The sequence below is a fragment of the Taudactylus pleione genome, unplaced genomic scaffold (assembly GCF_031769625.1).
Source record: "Taudactylus pleione unplaced genomic scaffold, aTauple2 ptg000377l, whole genome shotgun sequence".
In the NCBI taxonomy this organism is placed as follows: Eukaryota; Metazoa; Chordata; class Amphibia; order Anura; family Myobatrachidae; genus Taudactylus; species Taudactylus pleione.
In genome coordinates this window covers 1,174,118-1,193,630 of record NW_028284778.1, presented here as the reverse complement: position 1 = coordinate 1,193,630, position 19,513 = coordinate 1,174,118, and the positions used below count along the sequence as shown (strand labels likewise).

The 19,513-nt window shown below is 44.5% G+C and overlaps 1 protein-coding gene across 2 annotated transcripts; it reads right to left on the bottom strand.

Annotated features, from left to right (window-relative positions):
- Positions 1-364: 364 nt before the first annotated feature.
- Positions 365-19,016, bottom strand: LOC148507990 (uncharacterized). 2 transcript variants are annotated; one of them, XM_088445099.1, is made up of 6 exons: positions 18,880-19,016; positions 17,841-17,979; positions 15,613-15,701; positions 10,932-11,090; positions 10,397-10,520; positions 365-4,524 (listed from the first exon to the last, which is right to left on the bottom strand). In XM_088445099.1, the coding sequence occupies exons 3-6, from the start codon at positions 15,688-15,690 to the stop codon at positions 3,026-3,028; spliced, it is 1,860 nt and encodes a 619-aa protein (XP_088301225.1). In that variant the 5' UTR covers positions 15,691-15,701; positions 17,841-17,979; positions 18,880-19,016; the 3' UTR covers positions 365-3,025. The 2 variants fall into 2 exon arrangements, with proteins under 2 accessions (XP_088301225.1, XP_088301227.1); XM_088445101.1 differs by lacking the exon at positions 17,841-17,979.
- Positions 19,017-19,513: the final 497 nt, after the last annotated feature.

Below are 19,513 nucleotides of genomic sequence, written 5' to 3'. Positions count from 1 at the left end.
GTGATATTGAGGATGTCGCTGACGACACGCGGGAACGCACATAGCGGGTACACACTGGCCAATGTGGACAATATGTTGGCCCGATCCATCCAGTGTCCAGCATTACTCTCTACCTTATATACTGATAAAACTTAATAAGCATCGTAAAATTGGAGTGATACCGCTCTGTGTCTGGCTGGAAATCCAGCCGTTCTTGATGCACATCTATACCCAGAATTCTGAGGATACAGCTTAATCCTTTTCAATTTGGTTCTGTAGAACAATGCTGATTCTTATCAACTGGTTATGGGAATACAGTATTCTCTGTATTAAGAAGGCTCTTAATGCATTACTTATAGTTACAGGCTCACTTACACCACCAGTCAAAAGTTTTTCCATATTTATTGTCATTTACACAGTTTATTGTCTCAATGTACTCTGACATTAAACCACAGAACAAATAGACAACTGGAGATTAAAAAAAAAGCAAAAGCAATCAGAGTCATTTTGTTTAACAAAATGTAATTAAAATATTTATTCATCAAAGTAGTCACCTTTTGCATATATAACCAGGGAACACACTTGTGACATCTTTCTACGATATAAATCATATATTGCTCGGGAAGTTCTTCCCAACACTGCTGCAGAGGTTCCCACAAATGTGTTACACTTGCTTTACTTTCACCCTTCTGCCCAGTTCATCCTAAACCAGCTTGATGGGATTTATGTCTGCAGACTGTGATGGACATTCCATGATTTGAAGCCTACCGTCTTGTTGTTTATCCCAAAAATAGTCCTGACATAGCCGGAGGTCTGTTTTAGGTCATTATCTTGCTGTAGGATGAGCCCTTGACCAACTAGGTGAAGACCAGAGAGTACTGCGTGGTTCTGCAAAATGCCGTGATAGCCCTTTAGGCTCAGGGTAGCAGTCAGCTCTAGTGACCGACCAGGGTGATGGTCGCGATGGTCAAGACCATCGCAACCATCGGGGCTTGCGACGAGACCCTAAGGTTGGGTCTCGGCACTCGCAAGCCCCAGGGAGCTTCCTGCTCTGATCGAGCAGGAAGCTCCCCACTGACATCATTGCTGATGTCAGTGGGGCCACCCCCAAACGGCAAGCGTTCCTTCGGGAATGCCTCCGTTTGGCCGGCCACACCGCCTGCCCGCCTCCCAAACGGTGTGAGCTGTCACTCACCACCGACAGCTCGCCCCATTTGGTGCGAGACTTCTAGCAATGGAGCGCCTGTCACTAGCCGGGTCTCACGCATGCGCACGTCGGAGCCGGCTCCGACGTGCGCATGCCCAGTGGGGAAACATCGACCCGGTTGTGAGCACTCAGCGCTTACGACCGGGTCTGAATGACCCCCACAGTGCCTTGCCTGGGCATTAGACAATAAGTTTTGCCCACTTCCTATGCTGGCAACAGCCACACACAATATTCCAACACACACACACCTGCAAACCGATTTTCTCTCTCTCTCTTCAAGTAGAAACACTCATGGCCAGATAAAACACTTAAGTAAACCTGGTCATCTTTTATTATTGCTAAGCACCAATAAGTGGTGAACGGTATAATCAAACAGTCAGAAAAATAATAATAAAAAGTTAGGAAAGCAATTAGTTCCTGGCATAGAAGTCTGGCCATTAGATGAAGGATCTGGGAACGGAGCGTATCACAAACAGCAAAATATATCAAGAAACAGTGAGCAGTAATATCCAACCAATAAATAAAGGTATCCCTACGACCAGTTGCAGTACACAAATAATAGAATAGGGAGCAGATATTAAATGTAGGCACTTTGGATACACTGTTTTGATGGAAGGGAGAGAGAGTGGAGTTGTTTAATACAATTCAAGATGAGTAGTTCAGTAGACTGGTGTACTGAAGGGCACCAGGTAAGAGGGGGGTGAGCTGGATCAATCTTGGCAGGTCACAGGCACCACAAGAATGGAGCAGAGGAAAAGCACAGGAATGGAGCAGGTCAACGTTATAAACCTTTCCAAAGCAGGTCAGGTCACAGGCACAATCAGAGGAGTGGAGCATTCAGCTGGACATCGGGGGCAAGATGATGCCAAACGTACATGACGCCCAAATTCCATGAGACAGTGTCGTCAGTGGGGCCCACACTGCTACCATCCAGGGAGTCACTGTGGAACCACAGATTAGGAAGAGCTGCAGATGAAATAAGGACGTATTATCCCAGCAGCCCCTCAGCAACTACGGAGCTGCAGACACAAGGGATGCAGCACATGGTACACTACCACCACAAGCCACCAGGAGGTCAGCCCAGCAGGTCTGCAGAAAGAGCAGCAGGATCCAGAGAACTCCAAGGACACCATCTCCCACCTATGAGCAGAAACCTCTCAGCCCAACACTGCACAACTACCAGATGACTGGGAAGCGGCCAGATAGGTAAGAGCACTGGGCAGTTGCTGAGAAAGATATAGAAGCACAGAGTGCAGGTCCCAGTTTCACAACAAACTCTGGTGGTCATAACTGCCTCGGAAAAGGAAGGCTGGAATCCAGGCAAGAAAAGTAAGTCTCCTAAAAATTAAAGGTGGATAGGAGAGGTTAAAAGATGGTATGGAGGAGCTGCCGTAAAAAGTGATCATACGCGATGCCAGCTACAACTATTTCTCTGTTATGCCAAGAGTTTGATTCCAGCCCAAATCTTAAATAAAATTCACAGTTGTCAACTAGAACAGATATGTGCTGGACAGTGTGGTCCTCTGCCCAATTACTGCAAATTCTGCCTGTCTATGGTAACATACCACTCTTTATCAGTAGCACTAGCCATCTTTTCCTTTTTTTGAATATCGGACCTACAACTTAGACATTCCCAATGGGGTTGGATCATGTAGCTTGAATGAGCTGTATCCATGACGAGTGACAAAGTCAACCCATTCCTGCTGCTACCATGATCTTTTAGAACATTGAAATCATAGTAACAACTCCTGTAAAGGTCACTTTCTGAGCACCTGATCTTCTGCAGAGCTCTGGCAATAACAGGACAGCAAGCTTGAAGGAGAGAACTTTTTTTATTTGTTACGCTAATAAAACGCTGTTGTTTTTCCCCATGATGTGAAGTCTCAAATGGTTATCCAGACTGTCTTTTTCTTTGAAGCACTTTCCACATTCCGAACAAGAAAACCTCTTTTCTCGTGCGTGGGTCTGCTGATGCCGAGCACGTTTTGAATTCGTGGTGAAACGTTTGCCGCACTGGGAACATGGGAATAATTTTTCTCCGGTGTGGATCGTTTGGTGGGTTACCATCTGGGCGTACTGGGTGAAACATTTTTTGCATTCCAAGCAGGAATAGGGTTTCTCACCCGTGTGAATGCGCTGGTGAATATTGAGTTGCGATTTCCGGGTAAAACCTTTCCCGCAATAGGCGCAGGAATAAGGTTTCTCTCCTGTGTGCGCTCGCAGATGTATAACGAGACTGGATTTGCTGGTAAAGAATTTGTCGCATTCGGAACATGCAAACGGCTTCTCTCCCCTGTGAATTTTTTGATGTATGACCAGTTGCGCTCTCCGAGAAAAACACTTCCCGCACTCGGCGCAGGAATACGGCTTCTCTCCTGTGTGAGTTCTCTGGTGTACTCTGAGCTGTGCGTTCCACTTAAAACATTTTCCACAATCCAAACAGGTTGCCTTCTTTCCTTTGTGAACTTTATGCTGCATATTAAGATTCATGAGATGTGTTTGATGATCAGTTGAGTCCGATACGTTATTCAGATTATTTGCATAGTCAGTGGATTTTAAGTATGAGCTTATGTTTGTCACCAATGTATTAGCAGGACCTATAATGTGCGTCTGTGCCTGTTGTGTGTGTGAATACAGGTTTCCCTCTTTACAGAAGACGGATTGATTTTTTATTGGACTAATCGAATGTTGTGTATGGTCGGTTGGTGTATAAAAGTTAGGGTCCATGTACATTTCTTTGCACAAGCCCGATTTCTCCATAATTTGGGAAGATGTATACTCTGCCTCTATAGGACTTGGAGATTTATAAATTGATCGATCAATTACATTATGCTCTTCTGATTCAGCTTTCCTATAAACAGTTCTATCCTGTGTATGATCTGTGGGTATATACATGTCAGTGTGCGTGAGGTCTCCTCCATCACATGAGACTGATTCCTCCTTAATATCAGTAGCTGTATACTGTGTATGATACGTGGGTGTATAATTATCAGTGTGTGTGAGGTCTCCCCGATCACATAAGACTGGTTCCTCCTTAATGTGAGCAGAGGTATATTGTGTATGATCTGTGGGCGTATAAATATCGTTATTGAGCCGTCCTCCATCGCATGAGACGGACTCTTCTTTAATTGGAGTAGATATATAATGCGCCTTTCCTTCATAACAAGATATTGAGTCTATTGTAGCACGTTTTACACGATTGGTTGTCTCAATGCTGTATGGTGTTGAAAATACAGATTCTGTATTGTGATAAATGCCATTTTCTTCTTTAGTTACACCATCTTGCGATGACACAGGGGTTTGAAACCCTCCATCGGTGCTTCTGGCCTCCAATATATCTATTGGATAGAAAGTTAGGATTCAATTTCAATCACCATTATTGTAACTGACTTAAAGTAGTCAATGACCTTACAAAGCAGTCTAATTTGACTTAATCGACAATAAGTAGGAAACTCCAGATTTGTGTTTTCATGTGACTGCAAATCTAATGAAACAAACACATGCTGTGTTTATGAAGCGTGGTTAAGTCTGAGGACGGACATCACATGCCTTCAGAGAGAACGAGGGCTCTGTGGTATCAGGAAGTATCTGCAACGCGTTTCATCATATTGGATCTTTTCTGTGAAAATGTGGAACGAAACGCGTTGAAGTTATCTTAAACTCCGGCAGTACACCACTACTACACCCGAGGTGCAGGACGTTCACCTCCAGCAAACATGCAATGCCTGTCCTCACACAGAGACGTGTGATCGTGCGGAAGGGACGGGATAACCAAGCACTGAGCACCAGTGACATGGGAGAACTACGGGGACAGCCTAGGGTAAGACATCCGTATCCCTGTTATTAAGACCTTACTATTGCTCTGTTTGTAACGCCAATTTTTTCAACAAAGGAACTATTGACATTTACTTTTGTATGTTATATGTCTGTCCTTTGCATTACACATTGTACTTTGAACTTAACTTGCACTTTTTGACATTACTTAAGACGCATCATATTTAATTTAAACACACTCATGGGCAGATTCTGTGGTAGACGCATCCCCTTGCACTTTCAGTGACACCCCTTGCCTCCTAGGATCGCCCAATAAAACCCTCCGACCGTACATCTGTTTCTAGGCTGCGTCTCTCTGCGCGGTGTGACTGGGGTGCACACGCAGACTTGACACATCATCTGATTGCTTGTGACAGCCCCACTGTGTTTACCTCAGAACCAGGCCCTCAAAGTGCTCCCATGTTTAATTCAATTAACAACTGTCATGGGACGCTGCGTTTATAATAGCGGCTTACGTTCTTCGGCAGGTCCCGGCCGTTGCCACTATTTAGCTACTCAAGAGGAGATTTCTAGATCGATTCTAGCTGCCTTGGCCTCTATTAAAGAGCCTAACTACATCTTCCGGACTGTTTCTCGTGGATAGGAAGTTATTTCAGAATTTCAGGGAAACTTATAAATTATATTTAAGGATTCGCCTCTATACGCTGGTTCTGAGCAACAGAGTATAGGAATAATCATTTCCTTGTTACAAGGGGACCCTCAGAGTGGGCCTTAGGATTAAGGGCCTCATTCAGCACTATACCAAGATGCCCACCACTATATAATGCCGCCCACTTCCCATTAAATACTATCCGCAAGTTAGCTAAAACATCGGTAACATCGGACCCATACGCACAGTTGTGGTCGAGCTGACCCTAATTCACAAACTGCAAAACTTCCTGTTGCCATGTGGACCTCTAGTTGCGTATGCCGTTGCAGGGGCTCAATTATGCACGCCGCTGTAAGGGCGAACACACACACAGGCACGTCTGCATTCCTTCAACCATCCCCCCTTTCTACCCCCAAACGGCCAATCACTCTGCCATGGCTTTGTGAATCTGCTGCGTTCGCTTTCACAATCACAGCGGCTGGTTTCTTGCACGCGTGTTGCGGTGCATACTCAGAACGCAAACATCGACTGGGTGCGTGCGATCCAAGCTAAATGAGGCCCTAAGTTCTGGGCAACCGGCCTTACAGACAGTGGATGCATTCTTTGAGGAGCTAGGGTTACGATATGATGACCCTGATCGAGTGGCCTCCACAAAGTGTCACCTACGTGCTTTGAAAGAAGGGTGCAGAGTTGCGGAGGCATATTGCTCAGAGTTCAGATGCTAGTCCATCGACAGTAAGTGGAATGATCCAACTCTACGCAGTCAAGTCCACCTTGGCCTATTTGAATAAGTTAAGGATTCTCTAATCCGGGATCCTGTTCATGATACTTTGGGAAGACTCATGGAACTCAATCTCTATTAAGATTGACAGGTGTCTCAAAGAAAGGAAGATGGAGAAGGAGTTACCATTCACTGTCTCTTCTCCCATTCCCTCTACTTCCACTAAAGACCCTTCTGAGTCAATGCAACTTGGGGCTTACAGATTGTACTAAGAAGAAAAATCTAAGAGATGCTCCCTAGGACTCTTCCTTTACTGCAGTAACTAGGGTACATCTAGCTCGTTCCTGCCCAAAGTAGTCAAGAAAAGGCCAAGCCTAATGGATGAGGAAGAAATCCATTCGGGCCTACAGTCACTCTCTTTCAAAAATTCTCTTCTAATCCCCACCCAGTATCACTCTGATAACCGGGTTACCAATAGTACGGCCTTTCTGGATAGTGGCACAGCAGGGAACTTCCTAGACATCGTTTTTTCTGAAACTCTGAATATATCTTTTTTTTTTTCAATAAATCCTGCAGTCTTGGTATGTGGCCTAGAAGGTAATCCATTACACAATGGTAAAGTCAGGTATCAAACAACATCCAATCTTTTACTTGTGGCTACTCCACACTCTGCAACAGGTTCCTGAAGGTCTACATCATCACTATCATGATTACCTGGTGTCTTCTCCAAGAGTAATGCACATACGCTGCCTACACCTCAGGCTTACGATTGTGCCATTGATTTGATTCCCAGAGCCAGACAGCCTAAAGGTAGATAATATGCTTTGTCAGTACCGGAGACTAAAGCCATGGAAGAGTACATTAAAGAAATTCTCAGCAACGGCTTCATTAGACCTTCCAAGTCACTTGCTGGAACGGGAATATTCTGTGTGTCCAAGAAAGACGGGAGACCCTACCCTCTTTCCCTCATATCTGGTCTGTGTGATCAATGAAAAGATGCCACCATTTTTTCTTCAAGATAGATTTATGCGGTGCTTACAATCTTATACGCAATAGGGAGGGGGCGAATGGAAGACGGCCTTCTACACCCAATCAGGGCATTATGAATATCTCATCATGTAGTTTGGTCTTTCAAATGCTCCGGCAAATTTTTCAAGATCCAATTAATGACGTACTCCATGAATTCGTGGGGGTATTCGTCATCGTAAATCTTGATTTACTCTCAATCTACAGATCTTCAACGCTGTGATGTCAAGCAAACCCTTCAGAAACTTTGTAAAATTCACTTATTCGCCAAGTTGGAAAAATGCAGGTTTGAAGTCAAGGAAGTTGCTTTTCCATGGATCCTGGTAAATTCCAAGCCATCCTCAATTGGGTTTTACACACCAATTTAAAGGCCATCCAAAGGTTCTTTGGGTATGAAAATTATTATAGGCGTTTTATTAGTTCTTTCAGTCTTGGCAGCTCCTATTACCGGCTTAACCAAAAAGGGAGCCGATACCACAAACTGGACTCCTCAAACCTTGGAAGCCTCGAATGCGCTGAAACAAGCATTAATCTCTGCCCAGTATTTCATCATCCAAACGCGGAGTTACCTTTTGTTGTGGAAGTAGACTTATCTAAAGTGGAGTTTGAGCAGTCCTTTCCCAGTGTGATCCTGTAGATAATAAGCTGCACCCTTCTGCTTTCCTTTCTAGAAAGTTCTTTTCTGCCGAGTCCACTGATGGTATCGGAAACCAGGAACTCCTTGCAATAAAATTGGCCTTTGAGGACTGGAAACATTGGTTGGAAGGAGCAGGCATGTTATCAAAGCCCTAACCAAATCACAAGAACCTACTCCACATCAAGTTGGCCAAAAGGCTTAATTCCCGACAGGCACGTTGGGCATTATTGTTTACTAGGTTTAATTTCATCATCATTTACAGACCTGGCTCAAAGAATAAAGAATTACCCAGTGCAAAGACCTTGGCCTCATTATTCATCCAACATATCTTCAGATTAAATGGATTGCCTCTTGACATTGTCTCCGATAGAGGATCCCAGTTTGTTGCACAATTCTGGAAGTCCTTTTGTGCACTAATGGGTTCAGCCTCAGCTTATAGTCCACATACCACCCCAGTTTAATGGGCAGACGGAAAGGGCAAATCAATCCCTGGAGCTATATCTCCGTTGTTACATCTCCAAATATCATAATAGTTAGAAGGAATATCTACCCTTGACCGAATTTGCTTACAACAATGCCGGTCATTCCTCCACCAATGTATCTCCTTTTCTTTGTACTTATGGGCATCCCCCAAGAGCAAATTTGTTTTCCTCTCCTGAATCCAGTAATCTGCCTGACGTTCGCAGCAGTGCTTCTAGTCTCAAGAAGGTTTGGAGGAAGGTCCATTTTGCCCTCAAAAAGGCCTCTTTTTCATTCCAAATATTTTGTGGATTGTCATCAAAAGACTTGTACTGTCAAGATGGGAGATGAAGTGTGGCTGTCCACCCGGAACTTAAGACTTTATCAGCCCTCAAAAAAATTGGTCCATCCTGATAATTAAACAAGTTTAATTGCTTGCCTCCCGTTTGAGACTCCCTAGGTCTTTGAGAATTCCCAACACTTTTCATTGCTCACTCTTCAAACCAGTTATCATTTCCAAGAAATTCAAGTTCCTTCATCCTAAGAAGCCGCCTCCAGTTATGTTTGATGGTCACGAGGTCAAGAGAATGTTGTTGAGAAAATCTTGGATTCCAAGTAGTAACAAGGTTAAGTCCATTTCTTAGTCCACTGAAAGGACTATGGGCCTGAAGAGAGGTTGTGGGTTCCCGGAATGTGCGGACAACCTCAAAAAGGCGTTCTTTAAAGCATTTCCAGGTAAACCTGGACCTAGTAGGTTGCTTAACCACTCAAGGCGGGGAGGGGTATTGTCATAAGCCACTGCGCTAGCCACAGTGGATTACATTCTTCGGCTGGTCCTGGTTATTGCTAGGCGACTGGGATGCTGCATCACATTAGCCGCTGGGGAATCTGGTTCCGGCGGATACCATCGCAGCCGGGTCCAGAGCGGCCGCACTGGTTTATCATCTCCGCTGTTACTAAGCAGCCTGGACAACTCCCTGGTTGCTATAGTATGTGCCGCCGCACAGCTACAGATGGTTTTATATTAGGGGCTTGTCTCTGATGAGACGATCTGATTAGCCCCTGTTGATAGTAATTAGTAGGGAGGGCTTAGCCTCCCTGCCGGTTACAGCGTCCATGCCAGACATGATGTGACCAGCTCCCTGCACCTTCCTGCTTGCTTGTCTGGATCCTGGCACACTTGCTACAGTCCTGCTGCAAGTTACCTCCAATATTCCTGCCTGTGGATCATCCTGCATCTAGCCTAGGCTCCAGTCCAGCCCATTGTCAGTTTGCTAAACTTCCAGCATTTAATTACATCTGGTTCCCTGCCTGTACCTGATCTCAGCACTTGTTGAGTGTTGCATATTTCACCTGACTCTGGTTTATACAGCCAGATTTGCACTCCAGCTTTCTCCATGCTGCCATCTGCTGTCTATATATAAGCTCCTACTATCCTGAATATAAAGCCGCCCATACACGGTGCGATATGCACCTTGCGACGGGGGATCCGACAGCCGACATATCGTGCGGTCCCCACACACGGTGCGATCTGGTGGACAACCGCCCGATGTGCCAGCACCCCCCTCCCCCACCCGCATAGCACTGCATGGGATCATACATCGCATCCCCAGATCAAATGAGCCTGCAGTAAGATCTGGAGGTGCGGTGTACGACCCCACGGGAGCACGCTCTGTCCGATATCATGCCCATACACGGTACGATATAACAGCGATATCATACAAATCCGACGGATCGGCTGCTATTGCACCGTGTATGGGCACCTTAAGACCTGGAGACATCTGAGTATCTGTGAGAACATAAATCTGTAAGGGAAAGGCGGTTGCTATAGCTGAAGACCTCTCTAGTTTGATGCTAGGAGTTAATGTGGAAAGTTGAGTGTGCAAAACAACAATATCAATATAGAAAGTGTTACTTAAAAGTTCTACTTTTTAGACATCTTACCCAGCAAACTAGAAGGCTGGCAATTCTCTACCATCTTGTTCTTCTGAGGATCCTTGGGTGGTTTCACACAATTTAGTTTTTCCACAGATAATGAAACAACAATATCATCATGCGCTGTAGAAACCTGGCAAACAACACAAACACAATTATTATCCGGACACAAAGGGGGTGATTCAGTTCAGCGCGATGTTGAAAATCCCTAAGAAGGAGCTCCCGTAACTATTCAAATGACCGCACTGTTAAGTCCGACTTCAGGATTTATGCCCGCACCCTCCTGAGAGCAGAAATCCGACTTAAGTGCTGGCCGCGATGCGGTTTTCCTGCTTAGCGCGGAAGAATGCTGGTTACCGCGACCAAACACAGCATTCTCTGAAGTAAGTGTTTCCATTTGGACTTAACAGCACAGTCAATTGAATAGCTCCAGGAACTCCTTCCTGGGGCTATTCAGCATCATGCTGAATTGAATCGCCCCCCAATGCTTAGCTTAATCAGAACATGTAATGATGTAATGTCCCATATTCCCAGCAGTCCTCACCCCTCCATTCAATGGGTGGACGATCTTGGCGAGTTCTACCATCGTCTGGTTACCGTCTCTTTCCATGATGTGGTTTTGGTCTTGTGTAGGCCTCCCCGCCGAGTGTGTGTTGCCGATGCGTGCGATTAGCTCACCCGACTTCTTCACAACTCTACATTCCTAAGGATTGAGGCAAACACTGATGAATGCCGCTGTGCAAATAAAGAAATATCCTTAATATGCAGTAGTGACTTCTAACTAACCTAAAAATATACAACTTAGTCAGCATGTATTAAAAAATTATGCGTTGAGTGTAATTGCACCAAACTGTGTCTCTGTGTTGACCTCCAAGAAGTTATGTCAATGCCGACAGCACAAATCGAATGAGCCCGAATTGAGGCCGGAACTTTCACATTCGAGGACAAATATGCCTGCTGAATGGCAGAAGTGACCCATCTAGCGATGAACCCTTTTGAGGCAGGCCAGCTTCTTTTTGGTGCATCGATCAACACCAACAGGGAATCCGTATGCCTCAAAATACGCAGTACGGTCCAAGTAAATGCGTAACGCAAGTACCACATCCAAAACGCTAAGGAAGAACCTTCACTAGTCACTGAATTCTGGCCGAAAATCCGGAAGGAAAATATCCTGGTTAATGTGGAAAGCTGATACCTGTGGCAGAAAGGAGGGTTTAGTGCGTAACACTACCCTATCCTACTACTGCCTTTTGATAAAACCCCTGTGAGAGGGGAGAAACATGTTAAGGGAGTCTAATATAAACTGATTATTGCAGCCTCAAATTTTAAATACTTTATTCTGCACTTTATCCGGCTGTGGACTCAGAGTGGTAACTACCTCCATTTAAAAGGAAATAACCGGCATAATATGGAGAGATGTGAGACCTATGTTTGAACTGTGGGAGAAATAAGCAGAGTGGGACCTAGCGGTTGGATCATCTAGCGGACCTGTCATCAACAAACACAGATTTCCCTTACCCAGGAGACGGAGCTGAATGCGGGCAGGTAATAACGAACACTACCCCTCAAAGGCACGGTCTGGTGTGGCTGATCGGAGGGTGTATTTGGAGTGAGACCTGGCCGGCAGCCACTGGAGAGGAACTGTGTTATACAAACGAGCAGCACGTTAATATATGGTAACAAACGCTATAGGCTGTATATCCCACACAGTGGACTGTTGGGATTTTTTTCTAGATTTCTGCTAATGAGGGTTTAGACAGAATCCCTCACGTGTCAGCTGCTTTATTTCTTTAATCTGAACATCTGCCTGTTTAATCGAGGGTCTGGTTTTACCCATCCACTAAGCACTTGGTTTTGTAGTGGTCAGGCGTGAAATTTGGCAAAAGAAACAGCTTCGAATGCAGCCACCATTTTCCCCAATATCTGTATAGCCCTGAGAAGAGAAATATGAGATATCTGTAAAATGGTCCTAATTCTAGATTGCAGAATAAACCCTCTGTGACACACAGTATCGAAGAGAAGGCCCAAATACTGCCCTCTGAGATGGAATTAAATTTGACTTGTGGAAATTGATGATCCAGCCGAATCTCTGGAGCATGTCTAAGGTGATCTGAAGATGTTGTTGCAATAGGACCTTTGAAGGTGCCTTTAGCAACAAATCGTCCAGATAGGCCAACACATTTATCCCCCCCACTCCTAAGTAGGGAAATTATGTGTGCCATAACCTTTGTAAAAACTCTGGGAGTGGTGGCCAAACCGAAAGGTAGGGCCTGAACTGAAAATGCCTACTGCAAACCGCACAAGATGCTGATGACCCCTCCATATAGGAATATAGATAATAATAATAATTTTATTTATATAGCGCTTTTCTCCTAAAGGACTCAAAGTGCTTTACATTTACAGTACAAATGCAAAATAAGCTTAAACAAGGGACATTAGTGAAATGCTTGGGTGAATAGGTGAGTCTTGAGTCTATTTTTGAAGGATTCTAGAGTGGAGGCCTCTCGAACTGTGCGGGGGAATTGAGTTCCAAACAGATGGAGCCACAAAACTGAAAGCTCGACCCCCAGACGAATTCAGTGAGATTCTAGGTATCTAGAATGCATAATAGCCGCCTTTCTGCAACCATCCACAGGGAGAGGGGTGGAAAAGAATCTTCTTGGAACAGTACCCTCCAAATCCAGCATATAACCCCTGGTGACTATTCGACTTACCCAGTAATACGGAATGGAAAGAATCCAATTTTCCCGGAATCTGAGTAAGCGACTTCCCACCAAAGGATGGGTCCCAGACCCGTGACAGTCATGTGGATTGACCTGCTGTCTTAGCAGCAGGTTGACTGGTGCCAGTGACTTTATGTCCCCTAAAGGTTCCTCTTCGGGAACCCCTAGGTGCACCCCAGAAAGCCTTAAAGTTTAATCGGCCTTGAGTCCGAATGGGAAGAAAGTTAGGAGTTTTTACTTTTGGAGTAGTTACAGGAAGATACGGACTCTTTCCTCTTGTGACCCGAGAAATAATTTTGGTTAATTCTTGACCAAACAAAACATGCTTGTATTCTACATCTGTCTTCCATGATTTAAACCACAGAGAACTCCCCTGATTGAAAACAAGTAACCATCTGATTCATCCAGGGACCGATGGCCTTTATCACACAGGCGCTGGCCAAAGCTGGACGCAGCGATACTCCTGACAAAGTAAATAAAGATTTTAGTACAGCCTCATTCTTTCTATCCATAGGATCTTTAGGTGTTACGGACTGTGTTATGGGAATAACAGTATTCCTGACCAACCTAGCAATAGGAGCATCCACCGTGGGAGGAATTTCCCAAAGCTTGGTAACCTCTTCCAAAAAAAGGATAAAGATACTTATTTTGGAATATGAAATTTAAAATCAGGCTTTTTTTTTTTTTTTTATATTTCCCCAAAATGTGAAACTCTGGGAAAACAGATACAAGTTTCTTCTTGTAGTTAAAGAAAGAAACTGAACTAGTCTCTGTAATAGCTGTTTCCTGTATATGCAAAGTCTCCCTGATCAGATAAAGGAGGAGCACAGGGTATCACATAATTTGCCTGAGAGTGACGTAGTTTATCTATGGCCTCAGCCATAGACCTGGCCCAATCAGGTATCGCCGACAGTTCAGCCAAACATCCCGGTAATACATTCTGTGAAACAACCAGCACAGAGCGACCCTGGGTCCATATCACATTTTATACAAGTATAAACAGTGACTGATCCTTGTTACTTGGCCCCCTTGTCTGGCTTATTCATACTTAGAAAGACAAGACCACTAACCAATACAGATAGCTACCTTGTCTATAAAAAGTGTAGCACTGATTGATAGTAAAAGACCAAGAAGGGGTTAATTACAGTCTTAATTAACCTGTTGACAGAAAACAAGTAAAAAACTCCTTGCACAACCAAAGGTAAATAATCTTATATACCCAGAAATCACTAGATTAATACACAGGTATAATCTTAGTAGAACTGCTTAGTACTCAGCCATCCCCCTACATGCAGACTCCACACCAACGCTGTGGACACGGTTAGCTTTGCTGTGTTTCACAGCTGCTACATATACTTAGAGGGAGGCGTGGCCGGCCGTGTTCTCCGGATGCTCCTGCGGCCCGCACTGATGACGTCACACGCGGCGGCCCATCCACGTGCAGCGCGCCGCGTCCTCATCGGACTCACAGGCTAACCCATTGCTGATGGCTGCATGGTTTCAAAGACAATAAACTAATGGTAATAATTTGATTTAAAAGAATGGATGCCTGTCAATCATGGTTTTTGTTTTTGGAGCAGTGAAGCAGAATAGGTTTGGTTTTCTTTTACTAGTTTCTGTACTGAAAATCATTCCAGTAGACCCTGAGCACCCAATTCAATATCCTACTCATAATGGGCATCTTGGAAAGACTCCAGGTTTACAAGGCTGGGCATAATAGATTGTAAGCTTGGGAGCAGGACCTTCCTACTTATATATCTGTCTGTTATTACCCAGTTTTGTTCTATTACTGTTTCCAATTGTAAAGCGCAAAGGAATATGCTGCGCTATATAAGAAACTGTTAATATATAAAATAATAGTTTTTGTAGTGGATGGTGCTCTGTGCTTTTGTTTTTGGGTCCCTTCCACATGTTCGGTGTAACCAGTCTTATGTTTACCAACACAGAATAGTGTTCTAGTTAGATGGGTCTCCATGCTGTGTAGAAGTTACAGTGGCCTAGTTAGCTCTGCTAGTACAAAGGTCAGTCATGCTAGGAGTGCAAGGTTATGTAGTAACCACATTTTCAGTCAGGTCCCTGTGTTAGTAATAGAGATAATAGTGATGTCACTGTGACACTCCCAGACTCCCTCACCTCCCCAGTCAGGTCCCTGTGTTAGTAATAGATATAATAGTGATGTCACTGTTACAGTCCCAGACTCCCTCGCCTCCCCAGTCAGGTCCCTGTGTTAGTAATAGAGATAATAGTGATGTCACTGTTACAGTCCCCGACTCCCTCACCCCCCCAGTCAGGTCCCTGTGTTAGTAATAGAGATAGGAGTGATGTCAATGTGACACTCCCAGACTCCCTCACCTTTCCAGTCAGGTTCCTGTGTTAGTAATAGAGATAATAGAATAGTGACGTCACTGTGACACTCCCAGACTCCCTCACCTCTCCAGTCAGGTCCCTAATTAGTAATAGAGATAATAGTGATGTCACTGTGACACGCTCACAACCCCTCACCTCCCCAGTCAGGAGGCAGATGATCTCCAGGGTGAGATTTAATATCCTGTCAGACATCTCATTCCTGTTCTTGTCCATCCTCAGATGACCTGCATAGACAATATAACAATACTGTGAAGTATATTGAAACATTACATACAGTAATTAAAATAGAACTAAACTATTAATCACAGCCAACTAGCCTCTCCATGTACAGTCAGGTGCATAAATATTGGGACATTGACAGAATTTTCATATTTTGGCCTCTATTCACCACCACAATGGCTTTGAAATGAAACAAACAAGATGTGCTTTAACTGCAGACTTTCAGATTTAATTTGAGGGTAATTACATCCAAATCAGGTGAACGGTGTAGGAATTACAACGGTTTCTATATGTGCCTCCCACTTTTTAAGGGGCCAAAAGTAATGGGACAAACTAAACAATCCTAAATCTAACTTTCACTTTTTAATACTTTGTTGCAAATCCTTTGCAGGCAATTACAGCCTGAAGTCTGGAACGCTTAGACATCACCAGACGCTGGGTTTCATCCCTGGTGATGATCTGCCAGGCCTCTACTGCAAATGTCTTCAGTTCCTGCTTGTTCTTGGGGCATTTTCATAGGATGTTGTTCCAGAACTGTTATGGCTTTTTTAGATGTTGTTTGGCAAACTCTAATCTGGTCTTCCTGTTTTTGTGGCTCACCAATGATTTACATCTTGTGGTGAACCCTCTATATTCACTCTTGTGAAGTCTTCTCTTGATTGTTGACTTTGACACATATACACCTACCTCCTGCAGAGTGTTCTTGATTTGGCCAACTGTTATGAAGGGGTTTTTCTTCACCAGGGAAATAATTCTTCTGTCATCCACCACAGTTGTTTTCCGTGGTCTTCCGGGTCTTTTGGTGTTGCTGAGCTCTCCGATGCAGTCTTTCTTTTTAAGAATGTTCCAAACAGTTGATTTGGCCACACCTAATGTTTTTGCTATCTCTCTGATGGGTTTGTTTTGATTTTTCAGCCTAATGATGGCTTGCTTCACTGATAGTGACAGCTCTTTGGATCTCATATTGAGAGTCGACAGCAACTGATTCCAAATGCAAATGGTCACACCTAGAATCAACTCCAGACCTTTTACCTGCTTAATTGATAATGAAATAATGAGGGAATAGCCCACACCTGTCCATGAAATAGCTTTTGAGTTGATAGTCCCATTACTATTGGCCCCTTAAGAAGTGGGAGGCACATATAGAAACCGTTGTAATTCCTACACTGTTCACCTGATTTGGATGTAATTACCCTCAAATTAAATCTGAAAGTCTGCAGTTAAAGCACATCTTGTTTGTTTCATTTCAAAGCCATTGTGGTGGTGAATAGAGGCCAAAATATGAAAATTCTGTCAATGTTCCAATATTTATGAACCTGACTGTATATTCTCCCCTGAATCCAGCTAATAGAACTGGCTGCATCAACTGTCTAATCAGCTGCTGCGAGTACATACCCACAGATGCAGGAGTTTGTAGCCTCTCCACTGCTGCAAAGGGAGAGTCACATGCAGCTAAGTGGGTGGAATACCCAGAAAAGGACTATGCTAGGGGGAGTGGGTGCAGAGTAAATAGGAGGAACACTCCCAATAAGAGCCTCCTCCCTAATCAGTGATATAACTATTAGCTCGGTCACAGAAGTCAGATCTTGCATGGAGAGGAATTAGCTTATTTCACTTAAGCAAAATACACTTAGAGAGGGGAACGCCTGTCATTCCCCTGAGCTCAGTACATACGGTACAGTCCCATTCCCTGGCCCTTTTCTGCAAACACAGAGGTTGTAAAATGAAGGTCTGATAGTACTAGGAGCTGGGGAACACAAGAACGTTCCGTGCGCTAAGTCCAGGGCTGTGGAGTTGTAGTAAGTAGAAATTTACCAACTCCAGCGTCAAAATGAAAACGTACCATCTATATAATACTTCTCAAAAGCATTTCCTGAGATTGACATGTGCAGTGTGTGTATGTTTGGGTAATTGCCGGCAGATGCGCCCCTTCCTCCCTGCCAACAGCTCACACACAGCAGGGGACAAGAGGGAATGGGCGAGTCGCATTGACCGTTAAGTGACGTACTTCCATCACCACCCTGAGCTAGCTTGGCTAGCCCACTCACCCACATTTGAAGACCGTTCCTCTTGAATTAAATGTGACTTCTTTGTAATGTTAACAAACAAAGGGGAAGTGGGTGCTGAAATGGTTAAGCACATACCGAAAACTCAGATTACAGGAAGTCACAATGAAGCCTGGCTGATGGTGAGCAGCTTGTGTGTGGTATAATGATGGGTCTCTTCTCAGTAGACTGCAGGTAGCCCAATTCTTTTGGACTGTCCAGGTCTTATCTTTATTACCTGAGTGTAAGAATGTGCATTAAGTAGATTTAGAAGCTGCAGTAGATTTAGGAGACATGTCACACTTGTGCCCAACAGAAGTTCAGCCCCTAGATCAGTGATTGGCAGCTTGATATAATTCAAGACCCATCAACCCTCTAAAAGGGCCGCACATTACCCTTCATGTCAATGATAAAATAGCTCCTAAACGACCTCCCTCTTGCTCCAAAATAGCCTCACATGAACTCAGACCCCACAAAGTCCCCCCCCCCACATGCACTCGGATCCCACAAAGTGCTCACCCACATGCACTCAGACTTTACACATACTTCAAAACTCCCCCACGTTCACTTCCCGCATGCCCAACAGAGCTCGCTCACTGGATAATCTACTGAAATTGTTTCTGTCCACCTCTTATCCACTACTCACTGCCCTCCTCTCTCCCTGTGTTATTATCCTTAATGCTGATGCACACCAATTACCCCACATTGGTTGTGCGACGGAATCTACCTTGATTTTCCCATAAGTTCCAGGGCCTCTCCCTACGTCCGTTACTGGGAGTTAGAGAGGGGGACGAGGAAGACGGTTTTATATACTTAATAAAATAAATTTAGAGGGGAAAAACAGAAGAAGTGACATAATGACAAAGAGAGGCTACAGCCACTTACCTGTAGTCCTGTGTGTGCACCATGGGAATAAAATGATTTATTATACTCCAAATTACCTCCCCATCCTGTACAACACAGGGGAGTGGGCTCTGACCACAAGAGCTGACACTCAACTAACCTGATCACCTATATAGGAGATATATATATATATATATATATATATACTCTCTGTGTAAGTGTGATATAAGCTAAGCACACACCATGGCCCATGGTAAATCTCCCGTTATATTCATGTGAATAACTAAGCACGTACCTGCTGCTAACACAGTCGAGGAGAATAAACAACCCAAACGGTTGCTGCTATTTCCTAGTTGGAGAAAGGACCTCTGTGACGTATCCGCCACTATAGTCTAGTCCTAACCCAACGCAAACCCCTGTCCCCCTTACAGGCTGAACACTTCCGGGTTGTGCAATATGCGTTTCACCAGACTTCCGGGTTCTGCGGTTCACGGCACTTCCGCTCACCAGCTGCGTTCCACCAGACCTACCCGTACCCGGAAGCGTAGTGGTAGCCTAGATGGCTGGGTGCTTGGTATTGTTGTGAGTCTGGCTGCAGGTTAATGATGCATTGCTCCATATTGTGCATGTCTAACAGTGGGAATAAAAAGAGGCCCCTTCTCTGCACCCAGACCTCTACTGCCGGGTTCATTGCTCCCCACCTGGGTTCTATGTGTATGATATGTATGCATGGACTCCTCTATTAATACTTTATCACCTGGGGTGATTTATACCTGCTTAGTGCGCATACTGTGCAGCAGGTATAACATCTGTGCTGGTATTTAAATGGGGAACCACCTAACAGCACTATCCCATATATCCCAGCACTCACATTTCCCATAGTTACTGACACAAGTCTGAAGCTGCAGGACTAGCAGCTTAATGTATGC